This window comes from Apodemus sylvaticus, chromosome 5 (genome assembly GCF_947179515.1).
Source record: "Apodemus sylvaticus chromosome 5, mApoSyl1.1, whole genome shotgun sequence".
Lineage (NCBI taxonomy): Eukaryota > Metazoa > Chordata > Mammalia > Rodentia > Muridae > Apodemus > Apodemus sylvaticus.
The window spans coordinates 96,038,804-96,052,528 of record NC_067476.1 but is presented as its reverse complement, the minus strand read 5'-3'; the positions used below and the strand labels follow the sequence as shown (position 1 = coordinate 96,052,528).

Here is a 13,725-nt window from a genome sequence, read left to right as displayed (position 1 = left end):
CTAAGACTTTGCTTGCAAGACCAAATATTTTTAACACCATGGCAACATGGTCAGGACTCTGGCTAATGTATCCAGTCTTGTACCAGAGTTCATACTTAGCAAACTTCTGCCATGGACAAATGGGCTGCAAAGATGCAAGGAGCTAATAAATTAGGCATGGTCAATAATCATTCAACTCAGATCTTCTGGAACTTCCTCAAAGGTGATAAATGAGCCAGACTTGTCCCAACGGATCAACTGCCCATGTTTCTTGTAAGAGCTCTCCCCAGCTGATACCTGCTGTAGTTCCTCAGCACCTCCTCACACTGGGACCTTCCAGTATTCACCCGAGCTGAGCGGGGTAGAGGAATATGATATCTTCACTGTTTCAACTGAGTTTCACAGAGGCTAGGAATGTGTCAAACTTGGATACCTTATCCCTGAATTCAATCTACTACTCAACCATAGCTATCACATACGAGTGAATTGGTTTATTGCTATTCATGAGGAAAAGGCTGTGTATAGAAGGTATATATGCACTTAGTTTATATAATAAATACTATGCAGGCAAAGGGCAACATCTCTCCTTTAGCCTGTTAGTCTTGTTTGTCTCTTCAGTGGCATGAATTTTCACCAATTTACAATAACCATTTTGGAATTTCACTGTAGGACTCTTGGCACTTGGAAATATTTCTTTGTGGAGCATAAATGACAGTGTTCTCTTCCCTTCACTCTCTCCTCGACCTTCACCATCCAAAGTTCTATCCTCTTCACAACTGAACCTTCTGTCAAAAACTGCTCCCCCCACATGCTTATCATTAAATGGATTTCCATTTATTGGTGATTAATCCAATTTTTTGTTCTGTATATGACATCCAGACGCACCTAAACACTTCAAAATATTCTCCCTGGCTCTGCCAAAGCCTGACAAATTCAGAGGCAGAAGTTCGCAGTCAACCATTGGACTGAGATTCGACAGTCCCCGTTGGAGAAGGGACTGAAGAAGCTAAGGGGTTTTGAAGCCCCATGGAGGAAGCAACAGGGTCAACAGGCCAGTCCCCCACCCCCAGAGCTCCCAGGGACTGGACCACCAATCAGAGAATACACATGGAGCCACCCCTGGCACTGGCCACATATGTAGCAGAGGATGACCTTGTTGGGAGGAGAGGCCCTTGGGTCCTTGATTTTTTGTCCAATCAAAAAATAAGTAATTAAATAAAGCCAAAAGAAAGAAAAGAAAGAATGAAAAGAAAAGAATATTTTCCCTGATTCCATTGTTGTGACCTAGCCTCGAAGGTTTTTCTCTCTGTACCTGTCTGTGATTCAGAGTTCTTAATCTATCCTGGGAAGACCTCACCTTCCTTGTTTACTGGACCTTTTGTTTCCCATAACCAGTGCTTCTGCCTAGTGGGAGAGCATGCCTCAGTGGGCATTCTGAGGATGGCTGCATATGGAGATCAGAAAGTACATTTCTCAAAATGTTTTGAGTCTTTTCTTTTGTCTAACTGATAGAAGAGTGGACACAGGAATCTGCACTGGGAGCGATACTGCCCCCGGAATCCGATCTTTTCATAGCTCCCTAGCAATGATATGATAGCTTGTAGGACAGTCGGCAGCTAGTTTACTGTTTATTGAGTACTGTTGAATAGGAAAGTTTTCCCAGAATGTAAATGGTTAAGCTGATTTGGTGAATTAATATTTAAAATAACCTATCTTTAATCTTTCTCAAATATTTAACCTAATTATTCTATCCACTGAGAGTAGACCACAATGTATGCTTTTAAACTAAGTGATGAGCTGGCTGGTGTGGTCCATGACTTTAGTTCCAGCACTCAGGTGGCAGAGGCAAGCGAATCTTTGGAGGCCTACCTGATCTACAGAGTGCGTTCCAGGACAGTCAGGACTACACAGAGAAACTGTCTCAGAAAAACAAACAAACAAGCAAGCAAGAAGACAAACAAACACTAAGTTGTAAGTGTAAAAGTCACATATACACATTCAAAGACTTGAACTATGTTTACTATGCCACTCTATGCCCGCGTTAAAAGTTATATTATATGCCATATTTAAAATTATGTGAGTGTTGTTTAACCACATGATGACCCTTGGGAAAATACAGAGCTATATGAATGAATTCATCTGCCATTTCATACGATAATATATTGACTATCATATAGTTTTAAAAGACCTTCAAAAAGGAAGGCTTTCTTGAAACTGAGTTTTATATGTGCACTTATATCTGCTTATAATTAAGGTTTTGAGGTAGAAGGTTCTAGGCTTGCCCAAACAGAGAGCAGCAGCTCTGAGCCGATCTGGTTGGCACATAACATAAGGACAGAAGAGCTAAAATGCCTGTAACTGGGTGGGGCTGAGTTCAATAACTAGCACCCAGGTGGAAAATGCCATGCACAGAGACTAGACAGGCCAGTCCTGACGAAGTCCTAATCCTGAGAGGGGAAGTAGACACAAGGCCTCATCCCAGAAGCTATCCCTAACTGATAACTACTCACACAAAAAAGCTAGCTTTCTCCCAGAAGGCAGTAGTTATACAGACAAACTCACTTTAGGCAGGCCCCATACCCATCAATAGATGCCAACACAAACCATACTCAGCTGTATGTTTGGAGGGGTCTGTTTTTGCCTTACTATACTTTGATTTGGCATCCCCTGCCCTTTTTTTTGCTTACATATTGCAGTTTCCTATTTTGTTTTTATGGGTCTTCTCTGTGTGCGAATGTGTGAGTCTATGTGTTTCTTGCGCCTTTTTCTTTGGCTCTTTTGTTTGCTTGCTTTGACCTTTTCTGGTTTGTATCATCATCATCATCATCATCATTTTCTAGATGCCTGTTTATATTCTAAAGAGAGACAGAAAGGGTTGGATTTGGGTGAGTAGGTACAAGGGATGGATCTGGAAGGAATTGGGGGAGGGGACACTGCAATCTGAATATACTGTATTTAAAAAAAAAATCTTATTTCCATTAAGAAAACAAGCAAAACACATGCCTCTAAACCCGGCATTGGGAAGGAAGATACAGAAGGATTGTTGGTGTTTGCTGCCCACTCACTGTAACCAAACTGGATACTTCCAGGCTCTGTGAGAGTGTACGTGATAGAGGAGGACACCTGACACTGACCTCTGGCACACACACACACACACACACACACACACACACACACACACACACACACACAATTATGAAAATAACAATTCGGATCAATGGGATAACTACAATTTGAATCAGCATAGAGAGATTTCCACTTTAAGTGTCTGTAATGGTCTTTGAATGCTCAGCCTATGTGTTTCACTGGGCAGCTCATCTAGGAAAGCCTTAGAAACATTAACACATGAGGACAAACATTTCCAGCATAAATATTTGTAGAATAAGAGCTGAAAGTAAAAAGGTCAGCCTATTCTTGCTTTTCCATAGCCATCTAAGTGTATTTCTAAATATATCTAAATGGAACATAAGAGGGGATGTTCACATATATATTCTTAAATATTTAGAGGAAAAGCTACAGTCAGGAACACCATGAAGGATATATGTGTGAACTTGTATCTCTGCCAACACTCACAAACCTGAGCATCTTGTACTGTGGTTAACTAGGGCTGATACTGTCCAGGCACAGAACAACCGTGCTAATACTGCTTTGTTTTCAAGGAGAGATTTTATACAGATTCCATTTATTATAAAGCTCGATCGTAATGAGAGGGAATGTTAAATAACTACTTTTAACCAGAAAAGCAAAGTATTTTTATTCTTAGAGTAATTTTTCAAGAAAGGGTAGGCTTTTCAACATCTACCCAAAGAATTCCTAGCTCAGTTTCTGATTTAAAAATTAATGCAGCTTTCTTATATCCTATGCAGAATAAATTTTTCCATGGCAAAATACTATCACAGGATTACATCAAAGACATGTATATTTGGGGTGGGAGCATTCCACCCAAAATTCCAGAGACCACTAGTGTCACTTAGTTCAAATTTGAAGCATCAAGACATCAAGGAGGACCTACTTGCTGTGTCTGTGGATGAAAAACTCAAGGAAGGCGGCATGTTTCCCACAGAAACAACCAGAAATCAACCAATATAGCCAGTGCTAGGCAGCATGGGTCACTCCATGCCTCCTATTAGGGTCACACAGTAATGCTCACTAACCTGCAACTGTGTAAGTACTTTGAAAGTTTGACAGGAATTCTGTGGCAGTTTAAATAAAAATAGCTCCCATAGGCTCATAGGGAGTGGCACTATTAGGGGGTATGGCCTTGTTGGAGGATGTGTGTCATTGTGTAGATAGTCTTTGACGTTTCAAATGCTCAAGCCAGGCCCAGTGTCATTGTCTCTTCCTGTTACCTGCAAATCCAGATGTGGAACTCTCAGATACACATCCATCACCATGAATACCTCTGTGCTGCTGGGCTTCCCGCCATGATGATAATGAACTGAATATCTAAAGCCAGCCTCAATTAAATGTTTTCCTTTGTCAAAGTTGCTGTGATCATGACGTCATACCCATAAAATCCTAACTAAGACAAATACCAATACATCATCCTGACACACTGTACTTAATACATGTATGTTTTGTAAAATACTACATGATCAGTGAAGAGAAGAAAACTGACATTTCATTCTTTTAGCTGACAGATGCTGTTGTAAACAGATTTAGATCTTATTTATTTCAAGATTTCAAGAGCTTCTAATCTTCCAACAGTCTCATGTACACAATGGACCTATATGATATGATTTTTATTTTTTTATGTTTACTTTTATGTATGTGTATGGCTATCTTCCCTGCACGTATATCTGTGCAGCTTGTGTGTACAGAGCCAGAGGAGGCCAGAAGAGACAATGGATACCTTGAGACTGGTGTTATACAGTTGGAGCCACCACATGAGTGCAGGTGAGTCCTCTGGAAAAGCAGCCACCACTGAGCCATCTTCCCAGCCTCCATGGTATGATTTTAATATATAGCATTTTAATATCTATTTAGTGTTCAATAAATGATTCAGCAGGTAAAGTATTTGTCACCAAGTTTAATGAGCCAAGTTTGAGCTCAGGGATGGCAGAATGAAAGGACCAAGACTTTTAAGTTGTCCTTTGGCCTTAACATGTGTACTCTTGAATGCATACATGTATGTACTCACACACACCAAAAAATGTAATAAAAATGTTGGTATATACTTCCTATAGACTTTTTTGAAAAAAAATCACATTTCACCCCACATTATTAATGCTTCTTCTTGGGAATCCTATGAACTATAGTATCAGTTAGGTTGTGTGTGTTTATGAATGTGTGTGTGTGTGTGTGTGAGTGTGTGTGTGTGTGTGTAGGGCTGGATGTACCAGATACAGAGAGGATCCATGCCATGATGCATTTGTTTCCAGTTTATAATAAATTAGGACAAATATTAGATGGTATAAGACACCAAAATATATCTTACGGTTGTTCATGGTAGAAATTGGACACACACTTTCCTCTTAGCTATGCTACAATCAAGGGTTTGACGGGGCTATATTCCCTGTTAGTTCTAGGAAGTGTCTGCTCCTTGCTTTTTCCCATTCCACAGGCTTCATACATTCCTTGGCCTACTGCCCATTTCCTCCATTGTCAAAGCCAGCAATATTGCATCCCTCTGATCATTCGTCTGTAGTTATGTTTCTCTCTGATCACAGCCAGGGAAAGCTTTCAGCTTTTAAAGATTCATTTTAAAGATTCATGTGATTAGATTAGTTCCACTTGGCCAGGCCTGAATAATCTCCCCATGTCAGCATCTTCAGAGTCCCCCTATTCCATGTAAGGTAACATAATCATGGATTCTAGGAACTGGGGATTTTTGAGTATTGATGGGTGGGGCACTAGTTCACCTACTGTATATGGGTTGGTAAGAATACCTTGAGAGTTCTGGCCAGCAGACAAGGTCAAGGACTAAAAAAGATCACAGGTACTTGCTCAATGATATCCTATAATGTAAGAGGAGTGAGGAAATCAAAACCACTGTCTGAGTCAGAAATGTGGAATAAACCAAGTATATGTTTGTCAGCGGCAAAATTTAGCTTTGTCCTCATGAAGGAAGGATGTTCATCTGGGAATAAGATACTCCCCAGTCACAGCCAGCTGGCTCTTGAGTAGCAGGGACCAATTCTATAGGTTATAATCATAACAGTAATAGGGGTGTATCTCTGATTGTTACTATCAGAGGAACCATTGATTGTTTCCTATGATGTAGTGCTTATTTAATCCAGATTTCCAAGTAAGAAAATTAAGTGGGTTTAGTTTTGCTTTATTCTTGACAATGTCTCATTATGTGGCCCAAGCTAAACTGAAACTCAAGGCAATTCCCCTCTGTAGAATCCCAAGTGCTAACATTAGAAGCATTATCCAACATACCCAACTGAAATGGAATATTTTAGTTAAATTTCTTGTGTGTACATGTGCGTGTGTGTTGGTTGAAGATTGAGCCCAGGGCCATTTGTTGCTAGTCAATGTATATGAATACATTAACCTATCCACCTTTTCTGCAGGTAACATTTTATAGTTATATTACTTAATAAGATTTTAGTTTCACCAAACCAGTAAATTGTACACATCTGACTCCACAGCCTGAGTTATTTGCTTTTTATGCTTCACTAAGCATTTATATTGAAAAATTCAAATTCAGGACAAGACATTCTCATTAACACTAAATTCCACGACACATTTTGTGTATCTACAATACATATATAAGGAAAGTATTTACCATCTTACATGCTAAAAATGTAAACAAGTAAGGAAATGAAAGAGTCAGCAACTGTGGTGGTGGAGGTGGAGTTTGACAGTTTTTTCCTCCATGTGGGAGTCCAGGGAAGGGAAATGTATACGATAAAGAAAATAATTCAAAGACTCATTTAGAGACATCTAAAGAAATGGATGTGTGAAAGAAAGGGATGCTGGTTAGGAGCCAGGTTGTGTTTAAGGTGAATAAAGAAGACATGGGAAGCCTAGGACACACTGTAGGGCAGCAATGAGCATGTCTCTGTCTCAGACGGGGTGCCTGGGCTGGACCACCCACCATTAACAGGAGGAACCCAAGTTCTTCAGCTAGTGAAGGTAGTGGTGGGACATGATCGTGTAACGGCAAGCCTTCTTAGCCACAGGGAGGGTGTGTCCAGGACCTAAGCCATATCCTAGCATTATATCCAGTTTCAAATATGGCTGGATCCTTACCTGTGATTAATTAAAGAATTACTTTAACATGAAGGACTTCAGTTTCTTCATCTTTGGAGAAGTCAAAAGTAATACTAATTCCAAAGGACCACAATAAGTGCTAAGAGACATGAAAAGAATCTGAGAATAATAATCACATAATACATTTCTGTTGAGGCCATACCTCTTTGTTTACTTCACACAAAAAAAATGGGTCTTGTCTTTCAGGAAGAATTTTATTGACTACTTCCAAGACTCACATCAGTGATATTTGTATACCCACCAGCCCTAGGTTAAATTTAAATCTTTTCCAGCAAGGTGTGGTTGATGCTACTAAACATTCTTCTCTTCTAAAAGGTGGTGTCATGCCTGTCCAGAGACCCAGGCCCTGACACCACTTGAAACTTGCTAATCACATCTGGTTTAGCTTTAGACATTTTCTGGGATTTTGCCAGCAGCTACGACATTTTAATGGCTACAATAAACCTCAAAGCCTCATCAAATCTTTGCTGTATGTGTGAAAATTATGTCCTCCTCAATTAAACATTCAATCTGGGTTCACACCAAGGCCTTATGGAAAGGGAGGTGAAACCGAATGGGGACTGCAGATGAGACGGACCGCCTTGATCCTCGCCATCTCACCAGATGCTATTTAGAAGAAAAAGAAATTCATTAGAGAGGCCAGACTCTGTGTTTTCTTTAAATATTTACTGGGTACCTTTCATGTGTTAGAAACACTGGCATCTCTAAAGATTAGCAGGGCATTTTTGTTTAAATATTCAATGTGTGTGGGGTGGGGGTGGGGTGGCGTTCGCTCCTTGGTGCTCATGGGACTTCATGTGTCTGGGGTCTGCACAGTTTAGGGAAGGGAAATAACCCAGGTGATGCTCAGTCTTTTCTCTGAAAGATGATCTGCTAGCTCCAGAAGCTCCTGTAGATCCTTGGAATGACCAAGGGGAGTGTCAGTGGAGAGGCAGAGGCCAAAGAGACACTCAGTAGCAACCCTGGACAAAGTGAGGTGCCCAGGGGAACCTGCCCATCCACTCTCCTCCCATCCCTTTGCTCTTCAACATCAAGCTCCTATAGACAAGGGCAGCCATGAGGCCATGTGAGGAGATAGCCCCTGGCAGTAGAGGGTAAAGATCAAACAGAGATCAAGTTTCTTCTCCAACATCTATGAAGGGCCAGGCCAAGGGACAGAGAGACCAGCCTAAGAATTGACTCTAAGGCATCCCTATTCTATACTACAGGGCATGTGCTGTCATCTGTGAGAGTCCCCTGCCTCCTAAGTCTACCCCTGAAGAAGTACAGAGAAGATTCCATGTGATGGCTTACTTTTTCTGATTTATTACAATACAAATTGAACTGGTATCAAAGATAAAGATAAAGCTGTCAGGTCCTTACAAAAGAACCCAAAGTTCACATATTAGATGCCTGTATGAAGGGTCTGCTTGATTGAGTTCATTCTCTCAACACCACCAACAGTGGGTATAGAGAAAAACCAGAATGCTCCTTTAAGAATAATTTACAATGTTAAAAATATTAACTCGTAACCACCATCCATACTGAAACAAGTTTTATGCCCAAAGTAGAAATAAATAACTCCCCCTGGTCCTGGGGTGCATCGCTCCCACGTTGCTTCCACGGCCAGGCAGGTCTCAAACTAAAGAGTGGAGCCCTGAAGCACTCTCTCACAACAGATTTCTTTTTGATGTTTATTTTATGTTTTAGTGCAAAAAATATTCCTGGGTGAAGCTCTTCATTTCCTCAAGCTTTCCTTCTGGCACCTGGGGCAGGGCTCCATTTCCACATTAACACACTCCCTAGTGTCTCCACTAGTTCCCAACAGCGCCAAAGCTAGTGTTTATATTCCTGGACAAAAAGATGTCTCCACAGTGAAAACATAGGACTCAAGAGATGCCAAAGGAAAATCCCTGCTCAAGAGACACATACTTTCACCTTCTAAAAAGTCATGCACATAAAAAGAAAGAAAGGAAAGAAAAGAAAAGAAAAAAAGAAAGAAGAAAATTTAAAAAAAAAGGAAAAGAAAATGCAGTTTTCAGGTTTTTGAATTCCATCATTTAAAATGCACATTTAACCGAAATAGAACATTTAATATGTGTTTCTTTGTCATTATTAGAGTTGTAAAAAAATAAATATAGAGTTATGGTACATATGCTATGTGACAAGAACATATGTGTGTGTGTGTGTGTGTGTGTACACATTTATATACATATATATGTGTATGCATAGTAAAATAAGCTTAGAACATATATGTTTTATTTGATATGTCTGATCAAAGCAGGAGACATGTGCCTCTGACTACAGACAATTTCTCTAAGTCTCAACTTTCTCATCTCTAAATGACATTAATATAGTTCCTGCTTCTCATGGTAGTTCCAAGAACAATATAAGAAAATGGTATGCCTGCAACAAGCACCCATTATTATTAAAGATGTAACTGCTGACTATCAGAAAGAAGGAAGATATGGAGTGGGGGAAAGAGTAGGAAAAGTGTTTGCCTTGGAAGTAAGTATGAGGAATCAAGGTTGAGGCCAAGAACCCCGTTTTAAAAAGCAGCTATGGTGGTGAGCACTTGTAATCCTAGGATGGCCAGGGGGAGGGTGAGCAGACCCCTGGGTCTTGTTTGCAAACCCAGGTAGCCTACTTGGTGAATTCTAGGCCAATGAGAGATCATAGCTCAAGGACGAAACAAAAACTAAACCAACAAGATAAGCTATGCCCAAGAGTTGACCTCTATACACACACACACACACACACACACACACACACACACACACACACACACAGGTGCTTGCAAACCCCTCCAAACACAAACAGGTGAACATACAGGCGTAAAGGACGATATGGCGAGACACAGAGATATCAAATGATCAACGGCTAAATCAGAGGAATGCATGGATTTGCCGCCTGCAAGTACTGCCCAGAGAAGGACTGTCCCGTGCTAGCCGCAGGAGCTCATGAGGGATCATACACTCCATGAACCTGCCATCAGATGAAACTGTTCTAGGAAGTCACCCCGGCAATGATCCCAACAGTCCCCATTACCTTCTAGTTGACGCTTTAGTTTTCTCAAATCCTTTATGAGGTCTTCAAATTTGACTTGGGAGGCCAGGAAGAAATCCTGTGGTTCAGGCAGTGGGAAAACACTCTTGTCCGTTCCAGCTTCCTAAAAGACAGGGTAAAGCAAGAGAACATTCTACTTCCCACTTCTTGTTTTGGCTGACATTCCAAAGCATCAGTGAGAAAACAAAATTAAGTTCAGGCACATGGTTAAATAGGAATCATGGTACTGATTTCCTAAACCAGGACACTGTACTTTTGAAGCTTTTGAGTCCTTTATGGTATCTTTTTGGTCTTTCTGACATTGAGATTAGCTATGGTGCTGGCTTGGCCTGCATTTTGATCTTACCTTCTAAGTGCAAGAAGAAACTGTCAGGTATATTCTAATCTGTCTCCCTCTATTCCCACGGGAAAAGACAGGGGAAACACATGAAAGTGCTTACACTGAGAGTCCCTGTTTCAGTTACACATGCTAGCAATTAGATAACTCATCTTGGGGTGTGCCAGTGGGTGTGTGTTGGATAAGAGGGCACTGAATGGGAGATGCTACCCCTTCCTTTACTCACCCTTCTGCAGCTTCATCTATGATGAATGTGTGCACAATCTGACTTGTGTGTGTAAAAAGTGCATCTAACTGCTGTTGGCTCATTTTAGGAGGTATCTGTAGTAGGTATGGTTGGATGCAGTTTTGACAAGGTGCTGTGAATAATAATAATTATTATTTTGTTAAGAGACAAAACTTCCAACATACTGAAACCGAAGGAGAGCCTTAGATATCCTCCTCAGCCTAGGCTGTTTTCTCCTGAGTTTAGTGTAAGCTCTAGCCCGCATATCTTAGACAGTCTTCACTTGTGTCTTTCTCTGCACACACTACTTTGCCAGCTGTCCGTCACATTCCATCTTTCCCAGTGCCATTAGGAGTAACTCCAAATGCCCAAACCGCTTTACAAGGCACTTTAAGATCTGGCCTCTGTCTACAGTACCAGCTTTAGATCTGCCTCTCCCCCAACTTCAAGTCCTTCTCCTGAGCCTTCCTGGAACAAGAGGACAAGCGAGTCTCTTGCCTCTAGGCCTTTACCTACAAAGCTGTTCTTTTTCATCTCCCTAGAGTTTCCTCATGGCTCCTTGATCATACCCATCTTTCAAGTCTTAAAACAAACAGCACCTCCTCAAAGATTTCTAGGACCTCCCCAAACTTGGGTGTTTCTCTGTGTTATCCAAGAATGTCTGATCCTATCACCATAGCACTTATTGCTATTAATTTAGAATGTTTAGCTTTAGATTGTATGTCTGATATGTCACCGGACTATAAACACATCAGTGGTCAGGACTCTGTCTTACACTGGGTATAGTATATAACGTCTGACATATCAATAAATGGTTTTGGTTGGTAGGCACCACAGCAGACAGTTCATGAAATATTGTTCTGTGAAGTCAGCAAGTTTACCATAAGACACCGAACTAGTTTAATTTATATGTGTGTATGTGTATTTTGCTTGAGAATTTCATACATGTATAAGGTGTATTTGATCAAATCTATTCCTCATTCCTGTGCTCCTTAAAATTTTTCCCTTTCCCCTACAACCTCTTTTCTAACTTTTCATGTTTTCTTTTAAGAATACCAAGTCCATTTAGTACTATCTTGTATGCAAAAGCATGAAGGATCATCTACTAGAGCATCGATAGGCTCCCAGTGGCTTCATCCCTGAAGAAGTGTCTTGTTGGTAAAGGGCGGTACTTTTTGAGCTCCTCCACCACCCACTTTGGGATTTGGGCTGTCTTTATCTTGTGCAGGTCTTCTGCATGTGGGGTGACATAGAAGTCCTGCTTAGAGCTGACTACTCCACAGTACCAGGTGTGTAGTTTATGACTATGCTTTCATATCGTTTCAGGAATTGCGTGGACCATTACCTTTTCTCTAAGTCAGGAATTCTCAGCCTGTGGGTCCCAACCCCTTGGAGATTGAATGACCCTTTCACAGGGGTTGATTAAGAACATAAGAAAACACAGTTATTTATGATTAATAACTGTAACAAAAGTACAGTTATAAAGTAGCAACAAAAATAATTTTATAGCTGGGGGATCACCACAACATGAAGAACTGTATTAAAGGGTTGCAGCAATAGGAGGGTTGAGAACTACTACTCTTAAGTCTTTCAGGTTCATTTGGATGTTTCGGGAAGGTAGCTTTCCTTATTTTATCAGTACTTAATCTATCCATATTTCTCAATCTTCCTATCCTTATTTTTATACTTTAAAAACAGCTGGAACATTGTGAATGTCAAGTCTGAATGCAAAGTGAAGAGCCATCTCAGGCCCTCACAGAGACCCACACTGGAGGAATTTGGCTATAATACTCTCTAAGCTGTGTGTCTGACTCTACTCTGGCTTGTTTTTCTTGTAAAGTGAAAAAAGAAAATGCTGGTGATGAGTCAGCCAGGGAAGAGGTCTAGTCGGAAGCATTGGGAGTTGACAAGGTGTCATCTCTGCGTGGTTTTCTTCAGCCCACACGGACCTACCTACACAGACCTATATGAGGCAGGAGCAGGAAGCCATTTCCTCGGGCCATTGCTAATCATCACTGACCACAAAAACAAAATCACTTCTTCTGCCCAAGGGAAAAGGAGTTTCATAAATCACACAACTCCACACTACCCTAGAGCGCACTGTGTTCTGCAGTGAGCCCTGGGAGGGTGATGCACAAATGTTTAATGCACAGATATGCTTAATCTATATCTATATAGATTAATCTTAATTAAGATTAAGATTGCTTCTCCCTTGAAGAAATGCCTCCATGAGGTCCAGCTGTGAGGCATTTTCTCAATTAGTGATCAAGGGTGGGAGGGCCTGGGTTCTATAAGAAAGCAGGCTGAGCAAGCCAGGGGAAGCAAGCCAGTAAGTAACTTCCCTCCATGGCCTCTGCATCAGCTCCTGCTTCCTGACCTGCTTGAGTTCCAGTCCTGACTTTCTTTGGTGATGAACAGCAGTGTGGAAGTGAAAGCTCAATAAACCCTTGCCCCACCCCCCCCCCAACTTGCTTCTTGGTCATAATGTTTGTGCAGGAATAGAAACCCTGACTAAGACATTCTCTCTCTCTCTCTCTCTCTCTCTCTCTCTCTCTCTCTCTCTCTCTCTCTCTCTCTCACACACACACACACACACACACACACACACACACACATTTAAAACACATGCATCTAATTTTTCCTTGTTTTTTTTCAGACAGAGTTTCTCTGCATATTCCTGACTGTCTGCAACTCACTTTGTAGACCAAGCTGGCCTGGAACTAAGAGATCCATCTGCCTCTGTCTCCCTGCTGCGTGTGTGCCCTCCACGCATATAGTTTAGACAGGCAAAAATACTCTTCAGGGCCACTACATTGTGTCTTAAACATTTACAATAGCAGTATACTATTCTATTCGATGATTCTAATATGATTCCTTTGACTTTATTGTTATCCATTGGATACCTCAAATCTCTTAC

At 41.0% G+C, this 13,725-nt stretch overlaps 1 protein-coding gene across 1 annotated transcript in view; it reads right to left on the bottom strand.

The window, feature by feature from the left end:
• Window positions 1–13,725, bottom strand: part of LOC127685716 (formin-1-like) — a 248,884-nt gene that overhangs the window by 102,932 nt on the left and 132,227 nt on the right. The window contains exon 12 of the mRNA XM_052183177.1: window positions 10,228–10,348. Coding sequence (XP_052039137.1) covers window positions 10,228–10,348 — 121 coding nt within the window. The remainder of the gene's footprint in view (window positions 1–10,227; window positions 10,349–13,725) is intronic.